Source organism: Oncorhynchus masou, chromosome 3 (assembly GCF_036934945.1).
Source record: "Oncorhynchus masou masou isolate Uvic2021 chromosome 3, UVic_Omas_1.1, whole genome shotgun sequence".
NCBI lineage: Eukaryota > Metazoa > Chordata > Actinopteri > Salmoniformes > Salmonidae > Oncorhynchus > Oncorhynchus masou.
In genome coordinates this window covers 44,727,002-44,741,750 of record NC_088214.1, presented here as the reverse complement: position 1 = coordinate 44,741,750, position 14,749 = coordinate 44,727,002, and the positions used below count along the sequence as shown (strand labels likewise).

The 14,749-nt window shown below is 38.9% G+C and overlaps 1 protein-coding gene across 1 annotated transcript in view; it reads left to right on the top strand.

The window, feature by feature from the left end:
* The window catches only part of puf60a (poly-U binding splicing factor a), a 68,476-nt gene that overhangs the window by 6,058 nt on the left and 47,669 nt on the right, over window positions 1-14,749 (top strand). Inside the window, exon 2 of the mRNA XM_064942525.1 lies at window positions 2,540-2,635. Coding sequence (XP_064798597.1) covers window positions 2,540-2,635 — 96 coding nt within the window. The remainder of the gene's footprint in view (window positions 1-2,539; window positions 2,636-14,749) is intronic.

Sequence of the window (14,749 nt, the reverse complement as noted above, 5' to 3'; positions counted from 1 at the left end):
ATTTTAAATGTGGTCACCTTAGTTGTATGCGCTGTTTAAACTAACATTATACCAAGACAGCACGGAAACTTGGAATAATCGATACATGGTTGGTTAGATGAGGATTTGTAGAAGGCTGCTATCTATATTTTGGAATGTTGGATGTCGATTTCGGGAGCTGCCAATACGGAAATGGGAACAAACCACTTTTTCAATTTTTGAACCTCAACGAATCATGACCTGGCATAGGATATTAACGCTGACAAGGGTTGGCTGTTACTTGAGTGTTAGTTTGACTCTCAAATCCATGTATTGGTGAGCGGTCAGCGACTTTTATAGAGAGACTGCCCAGAATTATCTGTGCCATTTTGAGAAGAAAATGATTGCTGTGTTCTCCAGTGTGTGTGTGTGTGGCAAAATTAACAGTACAAAACCAAAGAAATGTATCTGTTTTTAGCAGCTGATCTTGTTGTTGTGTTGACCATAAACTTCTACACTAACATCACCGATCTGGGCTTAAAAGGATGTGTAATTCTCCCCAATTCGAATGTTCAAAATGTCAGCATGTGTCGTGTAGTAACACATACTGTCCACATCATGGAAAGAAGCAAAAGGTAGTGCCTTCAGAAAGTATTCATACCCTTTGATTTATTCCACATTTTGTTGTTACAGCCTAAATTTAAAAGGGATTACATTTTTTTCTCACCCATCTGCATGCAATACCCCATAATGACAAAGTGAAAACATGTTTTTAGTATTAAATGCAGAAATGTATCATTTACACAAGTATTCACACTCCTGAGTCAATACTGTCTCGAAGCACCTTTGGCAGCAATTACAGCTGTGAGTCTTTCTGGGTAAGTCTCTTAAGCGCTTTCCACAACTGGTTTGTGCAACCGTTGCCCATTATTCTATTCAAAGTTCTTTAAGCTCTGTCAAATTGGTTCTTGATCATTGATAGACAACCATTTTCAGGTCTTGCCATCGACTTTCAAGTGGATTTAAGTAAAAACTTTAAACACTCAGGAACATTCTTGGTAAGCATCTCCAGTGTAGATTTGGCATTGTGTCTTAGGTTATTGTCTTGCTGTCTCCCGGGTTTTCCTCCAGGATTTTGCCTGTGCTTAGCTCCATGCCGTTACTTGTCTTCAAAAACTCCCTAGTACTTAACGATTTCAAGCGTACCTATAACAGAATGTAGCCACCACTGTGCTTGAAAATATGGAGAGTGGTACTCGGTAATGTGTTTTATTGGATTTGCCCCAAACATAACACTTTGTATTCAGGACAAAAAGTTAATTGCTTTGCCAATTTTTTTGCAGCATGTTTTGGAATATTTTAATAATGTACAGGATTCCTTCTTTTCACAGTCAATTAGGTTAGTATTGTGGAGAAACTGATGTTCAATTGATGGGACATGCTTTGGAAAGGCACACACCTGTCTATGGTCCCTCAGTTGACAGTGCATGTCAGAGCAAAAACCAAGCCATGATGTTGAAGGAATTGTCCCTAGACAATCCCTATGGGCTATTGTGTTTTTATATTTGATTAAAAACGGTATCATATTTAATAAATTTTAGAATAAGGCTGTAACTTAACAAAATGTGGATGAAGTCAAGCGGTCTGAATACTTTCCCAATGCACTGTACTTGCACATTTTTTTGTGGAATTAGTTGTTTTTACAACTCTCTCACTGTCTGTCAGATTATGCGTCTGTGTTTTCCCCAGTGCCCGTGTTTCGTAGCGAGTGAGTCATGCGAGAGACGATGCTCGCGAATGAATTTTGGAATATTGAGTGTCAGTTAGGACGTCGAGTGTCTCACTGCTCATTGTGGTGCATCCCTCTGGAGTTCATAAATGCCAATGCACACTTATTGGGGAGATGGCAGTCAGTCCCCCACATAGGCTATTGAAAGAAGTGGCCACGCTTCATCTTTTGGAAGACATTGTTATATTTTGTTAACATCATGTTTTCTTTAATCCTGTTATTCTTAGACTACACTAAATGTCTGAACCAAATATTTTAGTCTGAATTTTTTTCCCGTTACAAATCCACACTGCAGGTTTATCTAAATTGTCTATATTTTTGTATATCAAATATGTTACTGTTCCTCTGTGTCATTTTACCACCACAGTGTAATGATGAGCACGTTTTGTTTCAGAGCAAGCTCAAAATATTCGCATCTTCTCAATTGTACATGCATATTTGATAAACGGCTACTTGTCTCTCAATCCTAGGTCATGTATGCTAAATGGTGCAAAAGGCTTAATTTGCATTCTATTGTTACAAAACCAGCACAGTAGGAGATAGTGGATATAATTAGAACTTGTAAGTTAACTGCATTCATTATTGAGCCTTCCACTTGGTAGTCTCGGATCATATTTGAGTTTGGGGGTAGGGGTTGGTCATACGTAGTTAGCTTGTTTGTACTTGTTAGTTCAACCATCTTGGTCTTTTCTGAGTAGAGATTTGCAGAGATTTGATTTGGGTGTTTCCGGCAGAGATTTGTAGTGGATGTTTCCTCCCTGTCATCATAACCATACACTTGTGTGCCTGCAGGGAGGCGAGGCTCTGATGATGGAGAATGGACAGAGCACCGCCTCAAAGCTCGGCCTGCCGCCTCTCACCCCTGAGCAGCAGGAGGCACTGCAGAAGGTAAGGCCCCCTAGAACTGTTTTATTCCTGAGATTTTCACAAAAGCTAGAGGCCAACAGTGCAGACATGGTATAGTCACAGACTGCAGTAATCTTTTTTTTCTGCTGAAGGAGTGGGGCAGTCACTCCTCACATATTTTTTTGTTAATTGGATTGAACTGAAACGGGGAAGAAATATGGAGGAGAGAGTGTGCTTTAATGACAGTGCCCTATATAAAAGCAGGAAAATTGTCTGTCGTTTAACATGACAACATCTTTTGGATGGTAGACTATTTCATGATAACAATAATGACATTATTTCCCTTACAAATATATGAACCATAAATTATACATCTTATTTAGGAGACCAGGGGCTATCATTACAAAAAGTCATGCTTGATGCTTTTGTGCAGTTTTCAACTGAATTGGTTAAGTGAATAGCTCAATTGATGTTGATCAGTGTCACACATTGTATGACATTACTTATAATTTCTGTTCAGAGCACAGTAAAAAAAAAAATATATATATATTTGACTCATTGACTTAACGTGTTAGCCCAGCCTATCAATATCAAAGCGACAAACCAAAGATATCCACATCAGGGTTTCCGTTAGCAAAATCTGGCGCCGGACAACGTGACCGGCAAGATTTTAATTTACCGGTCATCCAAATGCGTTGGGTGTTTACTAGAGGTCGACCGAGTATGATTTTTCAACGCCGATACCGATTATTGGAGGACCAAAAAAGCCGATACTGATTTGTATTTATTTATTTGTAATAATGACAATTACAACAATACTGATTGAACACTTATTTTAACTTAATATAATACATCAATAAAATCAATTTAGCCTCAAATAAATAATGAACCATGTTCAATTTGGTTTAAATAATGCAAAAACAAAGTGTTGGAGAAGAAAGTAAAAGTGCAATATGTGCCATGTAAGAAAGCTAACGTTTAAGTTCCTTGCTCAGAACATGAGAACATATGAAAGCTGGTGATTCCTTTTAACATGAGTCTCTTCAATATTCCCAGGTAAGAAGTTTTAGTTTATCGTTATTATAGGAATTATAGGACTATTTCTCTCTATACGATTTGTATTTCATATGCCTTTGACTATTGGATGTTCTTATAGACACTTTACTATTGCCAGTGTAACAGTATAGCTTCCATCCCTCTCCTCGCCGCTACCTGGGCTCGAACCAGGAACACATCAACAACAGCCATCCTCAAAGCAGCGTTACCCATGCAGAGCAAGGGGAACAACTACTCCAAGTCTCAGAGCGAGTGACGTTTGAAACGCTATTAGCGCGCACCCCACTAACTAGCTAGCCATTTCACATCAGTTACACCAGCCTAATCTCGGGATTTGATAGGCTTGAAGTCATTAACACCTCAATACTTGAAGCACAGGGAAGAGCTGCTTTCAAAACGCACTAAAGTGATGTTTGAATGAATGCTTACGAGCCTGCTGGTGCCTACCATCGCTCAGTCAGACTGCTCTATCAAATATCAAATCATAGACTTAATTATAACATAATAACACACAGAAATACGAGCCTTAGTTTCTGGATTCGACCATATTAATGACCTATCATTTCGAAAACAAAACATTTATTCTTTCAGTGAAATACGGAACCTTTCCGTATTTTATCTAACGGGTGGCATCCATTAGTCTAAATATTCCTGTTAGGTTGCACAACCTTCAATGTTATGTCATAATTACGTAAAATTCTGGCAAATTAGTTCGCAATGAGCCAGGCGGCCCAAACTGTTGCATATACCCTGTGCAATGAACGCAAGAGAAGTGACACAATTTCACCTGGTTAATATTGCCTGCTAACCTTTCTTTTAGCTAAATATGCAAGTTTAAAAATATATACTTCTGTGTATTGATTTTAAGAAAGGCATTGATGTTCATGGTTCGGTACACATTGGAGCAACGACAGCCCTTTTTCGCCAAAGCGCACCGCATCGATTTTATGCAATGCAGGACATGCTAGATAAACTAGTAATATCATCAACCATGTGTAGTTATAACTAGTGATTATGATTGATTAAGTTTAATGCTAGCTAGCAACTTACCTTGGCTTCTTACTGCATTCGCGTAACAGGCGGGCGCCTCGTGAGGCAGGTGGTTAGAGCGTTGGACTAGTTAACCATAAGGTTGCAAGATTGAATAACTGATCTGACAAGGTACAAATCCGTCGTTCTGCCCCTGAACAAGGCAGTTAACCCACCATTCCTAGACCGTCATTGAAAATAAGAATGTGTTCTTTACAGACTTGCATCATTAATTAAAAGGTGTAAAAAATATATATATTTAATTATTTTTTAAATCGGCAAAATCGGCATCCAAAATTACCAATTGTTATGAAAACTTGAAATCGACCTCTACTAGAGGGCCAATAGCAATATCCCAACCACCACAGATAATGCCAAGAACCAAGTAAATGCAGTGATAGTGGCTGGACTGAGGCCACAGATAGCTTGCTTTGCATGTGATAAATTCAGCATCCCAAAGGGGAATCTGAGTGAACCAGATGGAACGCCTTCTTGGGAGGATCAGGAAGGTGGTTTCCTTTTTCCAGAAAAGTTTAATGCTAGCAAGCAACTTACCTTGACTTCTACTGCATTTGCATAACAGCCAGGCTCCTCGTGGAGTGCAATGAGAGGCAGGTGTTTGGAGCGTTGGACTAGTTAACCTTAAGGTTGCAAGATTGAATCCCTGACCTGACAATGTAAAAATCTGTCGTTCTGCCCCTGAACAAGGCAGTTAACCCACTGTTCCTAGGCCAGTTAACCCACTGTTCCTAGGCCGTCATTGAAAATAAGAATGTGTTCTTAACTGACTTGCCTCGTTATTAAATAAAGTTGTAAAAAAAATAGAAATCGGCAAAATCGGCGTCCAGAAATACCGATTTCCGATTGTTATGAAAACTTGAAAACGGACCTAATTAATCGGCCATTCCGATTAATTGGTCGACCTCTAGTGTGTACCGCATTAGGGCGTCCACCCACTGTTCTCAAAATCACATTTAGATTATTGTCATTTATCTTATCAGAATAGAAATTAGCCTGTAAAGTTCTAATAAATTTACCAGCATGACAGGTTTTATTGAAAAGGAAAACATTACCTGTTGCATCTTCATCCCTGCTATAAATCTTAAGAGTATAATTTAAAAAAAGAAATAAACGTTTAGCCTAGAATAAGTCGCCTGCACGGTAATTAAACAACTTCAAAATATAATATTTGTATAATGTAATTTGCGAACGACCTGTCCTGTAGACTATTTGTATGAAATGTGTTAATAAATAACAAAACATGGCTGTTTTCAAATACAACCTTGGTCTAATTTAATTTAGCCAAGGCATGAACATTTTAATTAGGCCAATAACTAACATAACATTTCTGTCTACATTGCTGTCTGGCCGGTCATTGTAGAAGGGACCCAGCTCTTTTTAAATTTGACCTTTCCTAGTAGGTTAGGATAATTAGGTTAAGGTTAGGAAAAGGGTTAGGGTTAGCAAAATTGCTAAAATAAATGCAAAATGTATCTTTTGATGTTAGTTTGACAAAAGAAGGATTAAAGATTATGTACACACTGACAATATACATGTCTCTGCCCCCTAACAATGGGAATCATTGTCCACAAAGCGGCACAGAGGGCTGTCTAGCTCCCGCCTTCCTTTCTTTGGATTGGTGGATACACCTCTTTATTGTAATTGTTTTTTGAATATTTGATAAGGGTTGTTGACTTCAACTGCCTGTATTCAATGGAGAGAGAATCTATTCTGTTAGCGTCGTCCAATGAATATGTGTAGTGTTAGGTTTTAATTCCCAGAGTAAAAACTCAACAGACACTATGAAAGCTCAAACCAAGTTTTTTTCTTCCCTGAGGGTCAATACAGTTGCATTAGACAAAGACATGGTTAGAATAGTTGTTTTAAACTGTATCTGACCCACTTTAGGTGGAGTCTCGCTAAACATTGCATCTTTATTGCTAGGTAGGAAACAAAGTGATACGGTAATACACTTTTCTTCTCCCTTAACGTGACCTGACCTGTCCTCAACCCCCTTCTTCACGAATCCATGGCTCTCCCCTCATCAATGCCTGCCACATGTAATCGATTTCCCTACACTCAGTACATTTCAAGCTTAGTTGCACCCACCATATACCTTCTTCCTACAGATGACCATTAACCTCTGGTGTAGACCCTAGACTACGGCACCCCTCAGGTCTCTAATGATTAATAACATTTAAAGTTCAGAAATCCATTCCTATCAATAGCCATCTGGAGACAACTCCAATATAAAGTTATTTTTCCAAAGTTGCCGAGAGGTCACATGTCCTACTTATATCAGTAACAACTTTAGCATTATGAAACTTTTATTAGATCAAATAAACCTCAAGTAGCCAATTAGCCAGACATTTTTTTTTTTACCAAATTCGACGTTCATAGACCTCGATGCAAAAACTCCTTGTTTGGCTGTCTAAACAAAGCAAAAACTCCACCTGCTGGAGGGAGACAGATTTTTTGCCGAATTGGGCCTTTCTCTTCCTTTTCCTCTCTGGCTGGATCCCTTCTAGACATGACCGGGCCGGCCGGTCCCACTCCCCATTCCCATTGTGATTTAGCACCACAGCAGTGGAAAGAGGACACTCTAGGTGGCCACAAAATGAACAAACTATAAAATTGATGTTGGACAATCAAATTCGATATGTAAATAAACAAAATTAGTTACGGCTGGTTCATTGAGAGAGAGCTTATTTTACCATGCTTCTGTGAAACGAGGCCCGCTTCATGCATTTATGAAAACACTTGTTTCCAAAGCTCAAATTATGTCTTTTTACAGTTCTACTGAATGATGTTAATAAATGTTATGTTTATTGTAATTTGAACTATTGTGGGGTTGTGGCTCGAGTTGTGTGATTTATACGTGGCTTATTGATACAACTGTTTCCTACTATAGGTAGTTGGCTGCCTAGTGATGACAACATTGTAACTCTCCAATCTGAATAGTTGGCAATGATGTTTCGTTTCCAAGTGCTACTGAATAACCTCAAATGATATGCATCAATTGCTCACAATACAAATCATTACTCTAGTCCAGTGATTCCCAAACTATTATAGTCCCGTATAGTCGTATAGTCCCGTACCCCTTCAAACATTCAACCTCCAGCTGCGGTCAGAGCACTCTCAAATGTTGTTTTTGCCATCATTGTAAGCTTGCCACACACACTATGATACATTTATTAAACATAAGAATGAGTGTGAGTTTTTGTCACAACCCGGCTCGTGGGAAGTGACAAAGAGCTCTTATAGGACCAGGGCACAAATAATAATAATCAATAATTTTGTTCTCTATTTAGCCATCTTACATATAAAAACTTATGTTCATAAAAAATTGTAAATAACTCACCACAGGTTAATGAGAAGGTGCGCTTGAAAGGATGAAAATGACTCTGCAATGTTGGGTTGTATTGGAAAGAGTCTCGGTCTTAAATCATTTTCCACACAGTCTGTGCCTGTATTTAGTTTTCACGCTAGTGAGGGCCAAGAATCCACTCTCGCATAGGTATGTGGTTGCAAAGGGCATCAGTGTCTTAACCTCTTGCGACGAGCAATCCCGTATCTGGGAGCGTAATTATAGCCTCAAGCTCATTACCATAACGCAACGTTAACTATTTTTGAAAATCGCAAATGAAATGAAATAAATATATTGGCTCACATGCTTAGCCTTTTGTTAACAACACTGTCATCTCAGATTTTCAAAATATGCTTTTCAACCATAGCTACACAAGCATTTGTATAAGAGTATTGATAGCTAGCATAGCATTAAGCCTAGCATTCAGCAGGCAACATTTTCACAAAAACAAGAAAAGCATTCAAATAAAATCATTTACCTTTGAAGAACTTCGGATGTTTTCAATGACGAGACTCTTAGTTAGATAGCAAATGTTCATTTTTTCCAAAAATATCATTTGTGTAAATGAAATAGCTCCATTTTGTTCATCACGTTTGGTTAAGAAAAACCCCCAGAAAATTCAGTCATTACAACGCCGAACTTTTTTCCAAATTAGCTCCATAATATCGACAGAAACATGGCAAACGTTGTTTAGAATCAATCCTCAAGGTGTTTTTCACATATCTATTCGATGGTAGATCATTCGTGGCAGTTGCCTTTCTCTTCTGAACCAAATGGAAACGTGCATGCAGCTGGAGATTACACAATAATTTTGACGGAGGACACCAGGCGGACACCTGGTAAATGTAGTCTCTTATGGTCAATCTTCCAATGATATGCCTACAAATACGTCACAATGCTGCAGACACCTTGGGGAAACGACAGAAGGTCTAGGCTCGTTCCTGGCGCATTCACAGCCATATAAGGCTGGAACACAGCGCATTCAAAATTTGGGGCATTTCCTGTTTGAAATTTCATCTTGGTTTCGCCTGTAGCATCAGTTCTGTGGCACTCACAGATATATCTTTGCAGTTTTGGAAACGTCTGAGAGTGTTTTCTTTCCAAAGCTGTCAATTATATGCATAGTCGAGCATCTTTTCGTGACAAAATATCTTGTTTAAAACGGGAACGTTTTTCATCCAAAAATGAAATACTGTCCCCAGAGGTTCAAGAGGTGCGATTTGCCGAGGCAGGATAATCTGAGCGCAGCCCTATCCAGAAATCTGGTAGTGGCTTCTGATTAAATACAATTTTCACAGAACCTCTTGTCGCAATTTCGCTGAGGCTCTCTTGTTCAAATATTGGCAAGTGGACATTGGGCAATTACGCAGGTATTTTCCTGAAACGGATGACACAAACAACTGGATTTGTTACCTCTTCAGGTAACAAATCCAGTTGTTTGTGTCATCCGTTTCGGGAAAATACCTGCGTAATTGCGCACCCAGCTCACTCAGGTGCTTCACTATATCACATGACATTGTCCGTAAGCTTGATTTAATTTGCACACAAAAAATGATACAATGATGGAAAGACCTGTGTGTTGTCCTTGTTAATGCAGACAGAGAAGAGCTCCAACTTCTTAATCATAGCACATTGAATATAGCTGCGGAGATTCCCTGTAGTCCTAGATTCAGATCATTCCGGCGAGAAAAAACATCACCCAGATACGCCAGTCATGTGAGAAATTAATTCTGAAAATGATGTTCTGTAAATAAAACTTTAAGCTCATCTCTCAATTAAAAAAAACATGTCAATACTTTGCCCCTTGATAGCGTGGTCCCTGCCCATATCATTGCATAATGCAGAAAATACATGTGAGATCAGGGGCATTGCTTTACAGTGAAAATGGTTAACTTGGTTTGTGTTCAAAATGTCTTTCAAGCTGTCCCTTGGCAGCAAGAGCCTCTCGGTGGATGCTGCAGTGTACCCAAGTGCCGTCGGGAGCAACTGCTTGCATGCACATTACCACTCCACTATGTCTCCCTGTCATGGCTTTTGCTCCATCAGTACAGATACCAACATGAGCAGCAGCGACATTCGGACCGGTAGTAGAATTCCTGCGAAAGAGTAACGGTTAATGTGATTGGATGTTAATTAGTTGTTATTTCGCTGAACATGATGGTTTTTCTTTTTGGCAGTGAAATGAGGCTACTCAGGCGACAAAAAACTCACTCAAATGTATAGCTCCATTGGAAAATATAAATGGACTTTAATGGACTTTGAAAAGGTGTAGAGATTTTTTTGGGGGTTAAATGTGAATCACATTATTTGGCGTACCCCTGATGGCATTGCGTGTACCCCAGTTTGGGAATACCTGGTCTGGGTTAATATGGGAAAGTAAAACATTTCTCATTTAATTGGAAGAACCTGAAAAGGTATGTTCGACAATTTAATTTATTAAATTGAATGAGACCATGATATCCAATCAATTGAGATTGTCTGGGTTATCATAAGTGTAACCAGTAGTTTAAATGTTAGGGTACATTCACCACCTGGTTCACATATCCCTAAGGCCGAAGCCACATGGGATTCCCGCGAGGGTGGGACTTCCAAGCTTAGCAAAAACAAATTTGACTGATTAATCAATGTTGTTGATAAATCAAACCTTAAACTTTAATTAACCTGAAAGTGTTGCTGTATCAAGGTTAATGTGGAAAAGTTTAAATTGTCTCATTTGTAGAAACCAATCATTTTGGATATAATTTTAAATATCCATTTGAAAAAGGTAAGTCTGACAATTTTACCTCTTAGTTAACTGAAATGAGATAACGATATCCAATTCGTTGAGATTGGCTGGATATCATAAGTAAGCACTTGATATAAACGTGATACACGTTGGATGTCACAAATAATACATATTTTAATTATATTTTATATAGTTATTATTTTTAAATTCTGGCGTTTCTTCACCCCCAGGGGTCACTGATTTGCAGAAAGCTGAAATAAAACGGAAGTACACAGGGCGGGACTTCCGTTGCCCTAGACAGAGGAATTTCAACGTGACACAGGAAAAACCAAATGGTTGCTCTCCCTTTGTTAGCTGTAGCATCTCATGCAAGCTAATCCTACTTTGTACACTTTCAAGCATAACATTAGGATCCCCTTAAAACCTCTTTGGGCAGAGATCCCGCTAACGGGATCGATATGACAACAGCCAGTGAAAGTGCAGGGCGCCAAATTCAAAACAACAGAAATCCCATAATTAAAATTCCTCAAACATACAAGTATGCTACACCATTTTAAAGATACACTTCTTGTTAATCCCACCACTGTGTCCGATTTCAAAAAGGCTTTACGGCGAAAGCAAACCAAACAATTGTTAGGTGAGTGCCTAGTCACGGAACATTTTTTCCAGCCAAAGGGAGGAGTCACAAAAAGCAGAAAAGGAGGGAAATTAATCACTAACCTTTGATCTTCATCAGATGACACTCATAGGACTTCATGTTACACAATACATGTATGTTTTGTTCGATAAAGTTCAGATTTATATAAAAAAAACGCGCCAATGTATACTGAGATTATGTTCAGTAGTTCCAAAATATCCGGTGATTTTGCAGAGAGCCACATCAATTTACAGAAATACTCAAAATAAATATTGATAAAAGATACAACTATTATGCATGGAATTATAGATACACTTCTCCTTAATGCAACCGCTGTGTCAGATTTCAAAAAGGCTTTACCGAAAAAGCACACCATGCAATAATCTGAGTACAGCGCTCAGAGAGTACAGCGCCATGTTGTGTAGTCAACAGAAGTCAGAAATAGCATTATAAATATTCACTTACCTTTGATGATCTTCATCAGAATGCACTCCCAGGAATCCCAGTTCCACCATGTTTTTTTTCTTCCGATAATGTCCATCATTTATGTCCAAATACCTCCTTTTGTTTGCGCATTCAGTTCAGTAATCATGACGCGCGATCACTAGGAGCAGACAAAGTCAAAAGTTCCGTTACAGTCTGTAGAAACATGTCAAACGATGTATAGAATCAATCTTTAGGATGTTTTTAACATAAATCTTCAATAATGTTCCAACTGAAGAATTCCTTTGTCTGTAGAATTGCAATGGAACGCAAGCTAACTATCACGTGAACGTGCGCGTGGCCAGCTCATGCCTCTCTGGCAGACCTCTGACACATTCCCCTCTCATTTGCCCCCACTTCACAGTAGAAGGATCAAACAAGGTTCTAAAGACTGTTGACATCTAGTGGAAGCCTTAGGAAGTGCAATATGACCCCATAGACACTGTCTATTCGATAGGCCAAGAGTTGAAAAACTACAAACCTCAGATTTCCCACTTCCTGGTTGAATTTTTTATCAGGTTTTTGCCTGCCATATGAGTCCTGTTATACTCAGACATCATTCAAACAGTTTTAGAAACTTCAGAGTGTTTTCTATCCAAATCTACTAATAATATGCAATATATTAGCAACTGGGCCTGAGTAGCAGACAGTTCACTCTGGGCACCTTATTCATCCAAGCTACTCAATATTGCCCCCAGCCATAACAATTTAAACAAGGGAATGATTTGACTATTAACGCCTTCCATTCAAACCCTTTACGGCGCTATTTTTGCGATGTTTTAACCGGAATGCCCAGAAAACAACAAAATACACCGTGGTTTCCTCACGCTGCTGAAAACGTGGGGGACAGAGAATTATCGATTGGTCAGGGTAATATGACATCAAATTTCAATCGGCTGGCCCTATGTCCTCGCTCTTGACATTAATAATGACCGAGTCTCCCCGCTTCTGAACACGAGAGACAGAAATAGCACTTTGGCCCAACGCGTCTATTTATCAGATTTCTATAGTTAGCACTATAAATGTAATCTTAACCCTACACCGACTATGTCAGAGAAACAAGGCAGAGGGAACCTCCTTGTATTGTTCAAATGGCAACACACGTCAACAAATCCTGTCTACAACTCCCAAATTGTATAATATATTATGGGTGCGTAATGCAATCTGCTTTCCAATTTTATATAGGCTGAATCAAAATAAATGCTTCATTTTATCTTAGATTCCTCGCATGGGAGCATCATTATGTTGTGTCGTTGACTATCTTATCAAATCAATTCTCTGAGTAATTTAATTCCACGATTAAAACTAATCATGGAACTTGAATTAAGTTGGAAGTCGAGGCACCACGGGAATGTTTATAGTTTCAAATCCCGACTATAACCCTTGAGATATTTTCATATCCTATCGAGTACAGTCTTGTATTAATGTATTATTATTACCTCTTCAGTCTCATTACTGAATGTCGCAAACACTTGAATATCTGCACAAACCCTCGCCTAAATCATGAATCAGCGATATACAAATTGTCTCAATGATTAAGTTAATTAGTAAATAAATAAATCACTGAATTGCATAAACACACACAATTAGTTCATACATGGGTTACTACATGATACAAAAAAAAGTCCAGAGTCGATGAAACCGATTTAACGTCTAGGTAAACAATGGAAAGGGGGTGTGGACCGCTCAAGAGTGGGAAACTCATAGCTGATAACTACACTCATAGAAATTACTAATACTTTGAATATGAACAACCACTCATTCGAAAACAAATTTACCTATTTACGAGTGTAGCAATTTACGTATTTACGAGTGTATGTCTTGCTGTCTCTCTCTGTGGTCGCCGGTCCATCTGCTGGAGAGAGTCGACAAGAAAAGTTTTTTTCCACATGTTGGTATTCTTCTTCCTAGGTTAGGTACATTTTCAGCTGCAGACTGAAAAGGCCTTGTCTTAGATTGGCTCCTTCTGTAGCAATGTTTTAGAGTTGAACCATTTCTAGCTTTATGTATGGTCTCCTCGGCCTATGGAATTGTAGTTCTTAACCATTCACATGTAGCTACCTCTCCGTGCTTTTCTGGTCTTGTAGTTTTAAACCATTTGTCAGCCGTCTAATGGCCTATAGATTTGGAGCCATTCCAACGTGGGGACTCCATCCCGGCATTCTCTAACATAATGTACATTTTGTAGGAAGTAGGTTTTATACTCTGGAAGAAGGGGGCATTCCATGATGCCGATGATGCTGATCATTGAAAAGTGTACACAGAGATACAGTAATGAGGTCACCAAATGAAACAACTTTGACAGGATTGTTCTTAAAATACCCACGGACAATTCCCACATTCTCAAAAATAGAAATATTGTTAAATTATTCAAATGTTTAATTGTCCAAGTGTCTCTCTGTGTTCCACAGTTTTACATTCCAATCTCAAACACCACAGAGCATAGAGGCAGCATATTTTACTACGGCCATAAAACAGCCGACTGCTCTCCCCCTCTTCCCCTCTTCGAGAGAGAACACGCTATCGGACCCACTGTAACCTGATCCTTCAGCTCGTCACAGGAGAGTTATGACAACACCCAATGAGAAATAAACCTGAAGAGTTTTTTTTCTGAGACCAATGTGGCAAACAAATTGATATTTGAATGTGATTCGATTGCTAAATATAATTTTGACAATATTTGCCCTGCACACCATATTCTACTGATAAGATACTCAACAGGACCCTGATGAGCTGAGTGTGTTGAGCATGGCTGGGAAAATAGCCTTGCACCCCAGTAGCTCTCCAGATGGAGAGTTGGCTACATTTGTTTTATACAGTAACAGTACAGTTTAACTGAGGCATTTTCTCATTGCGGTT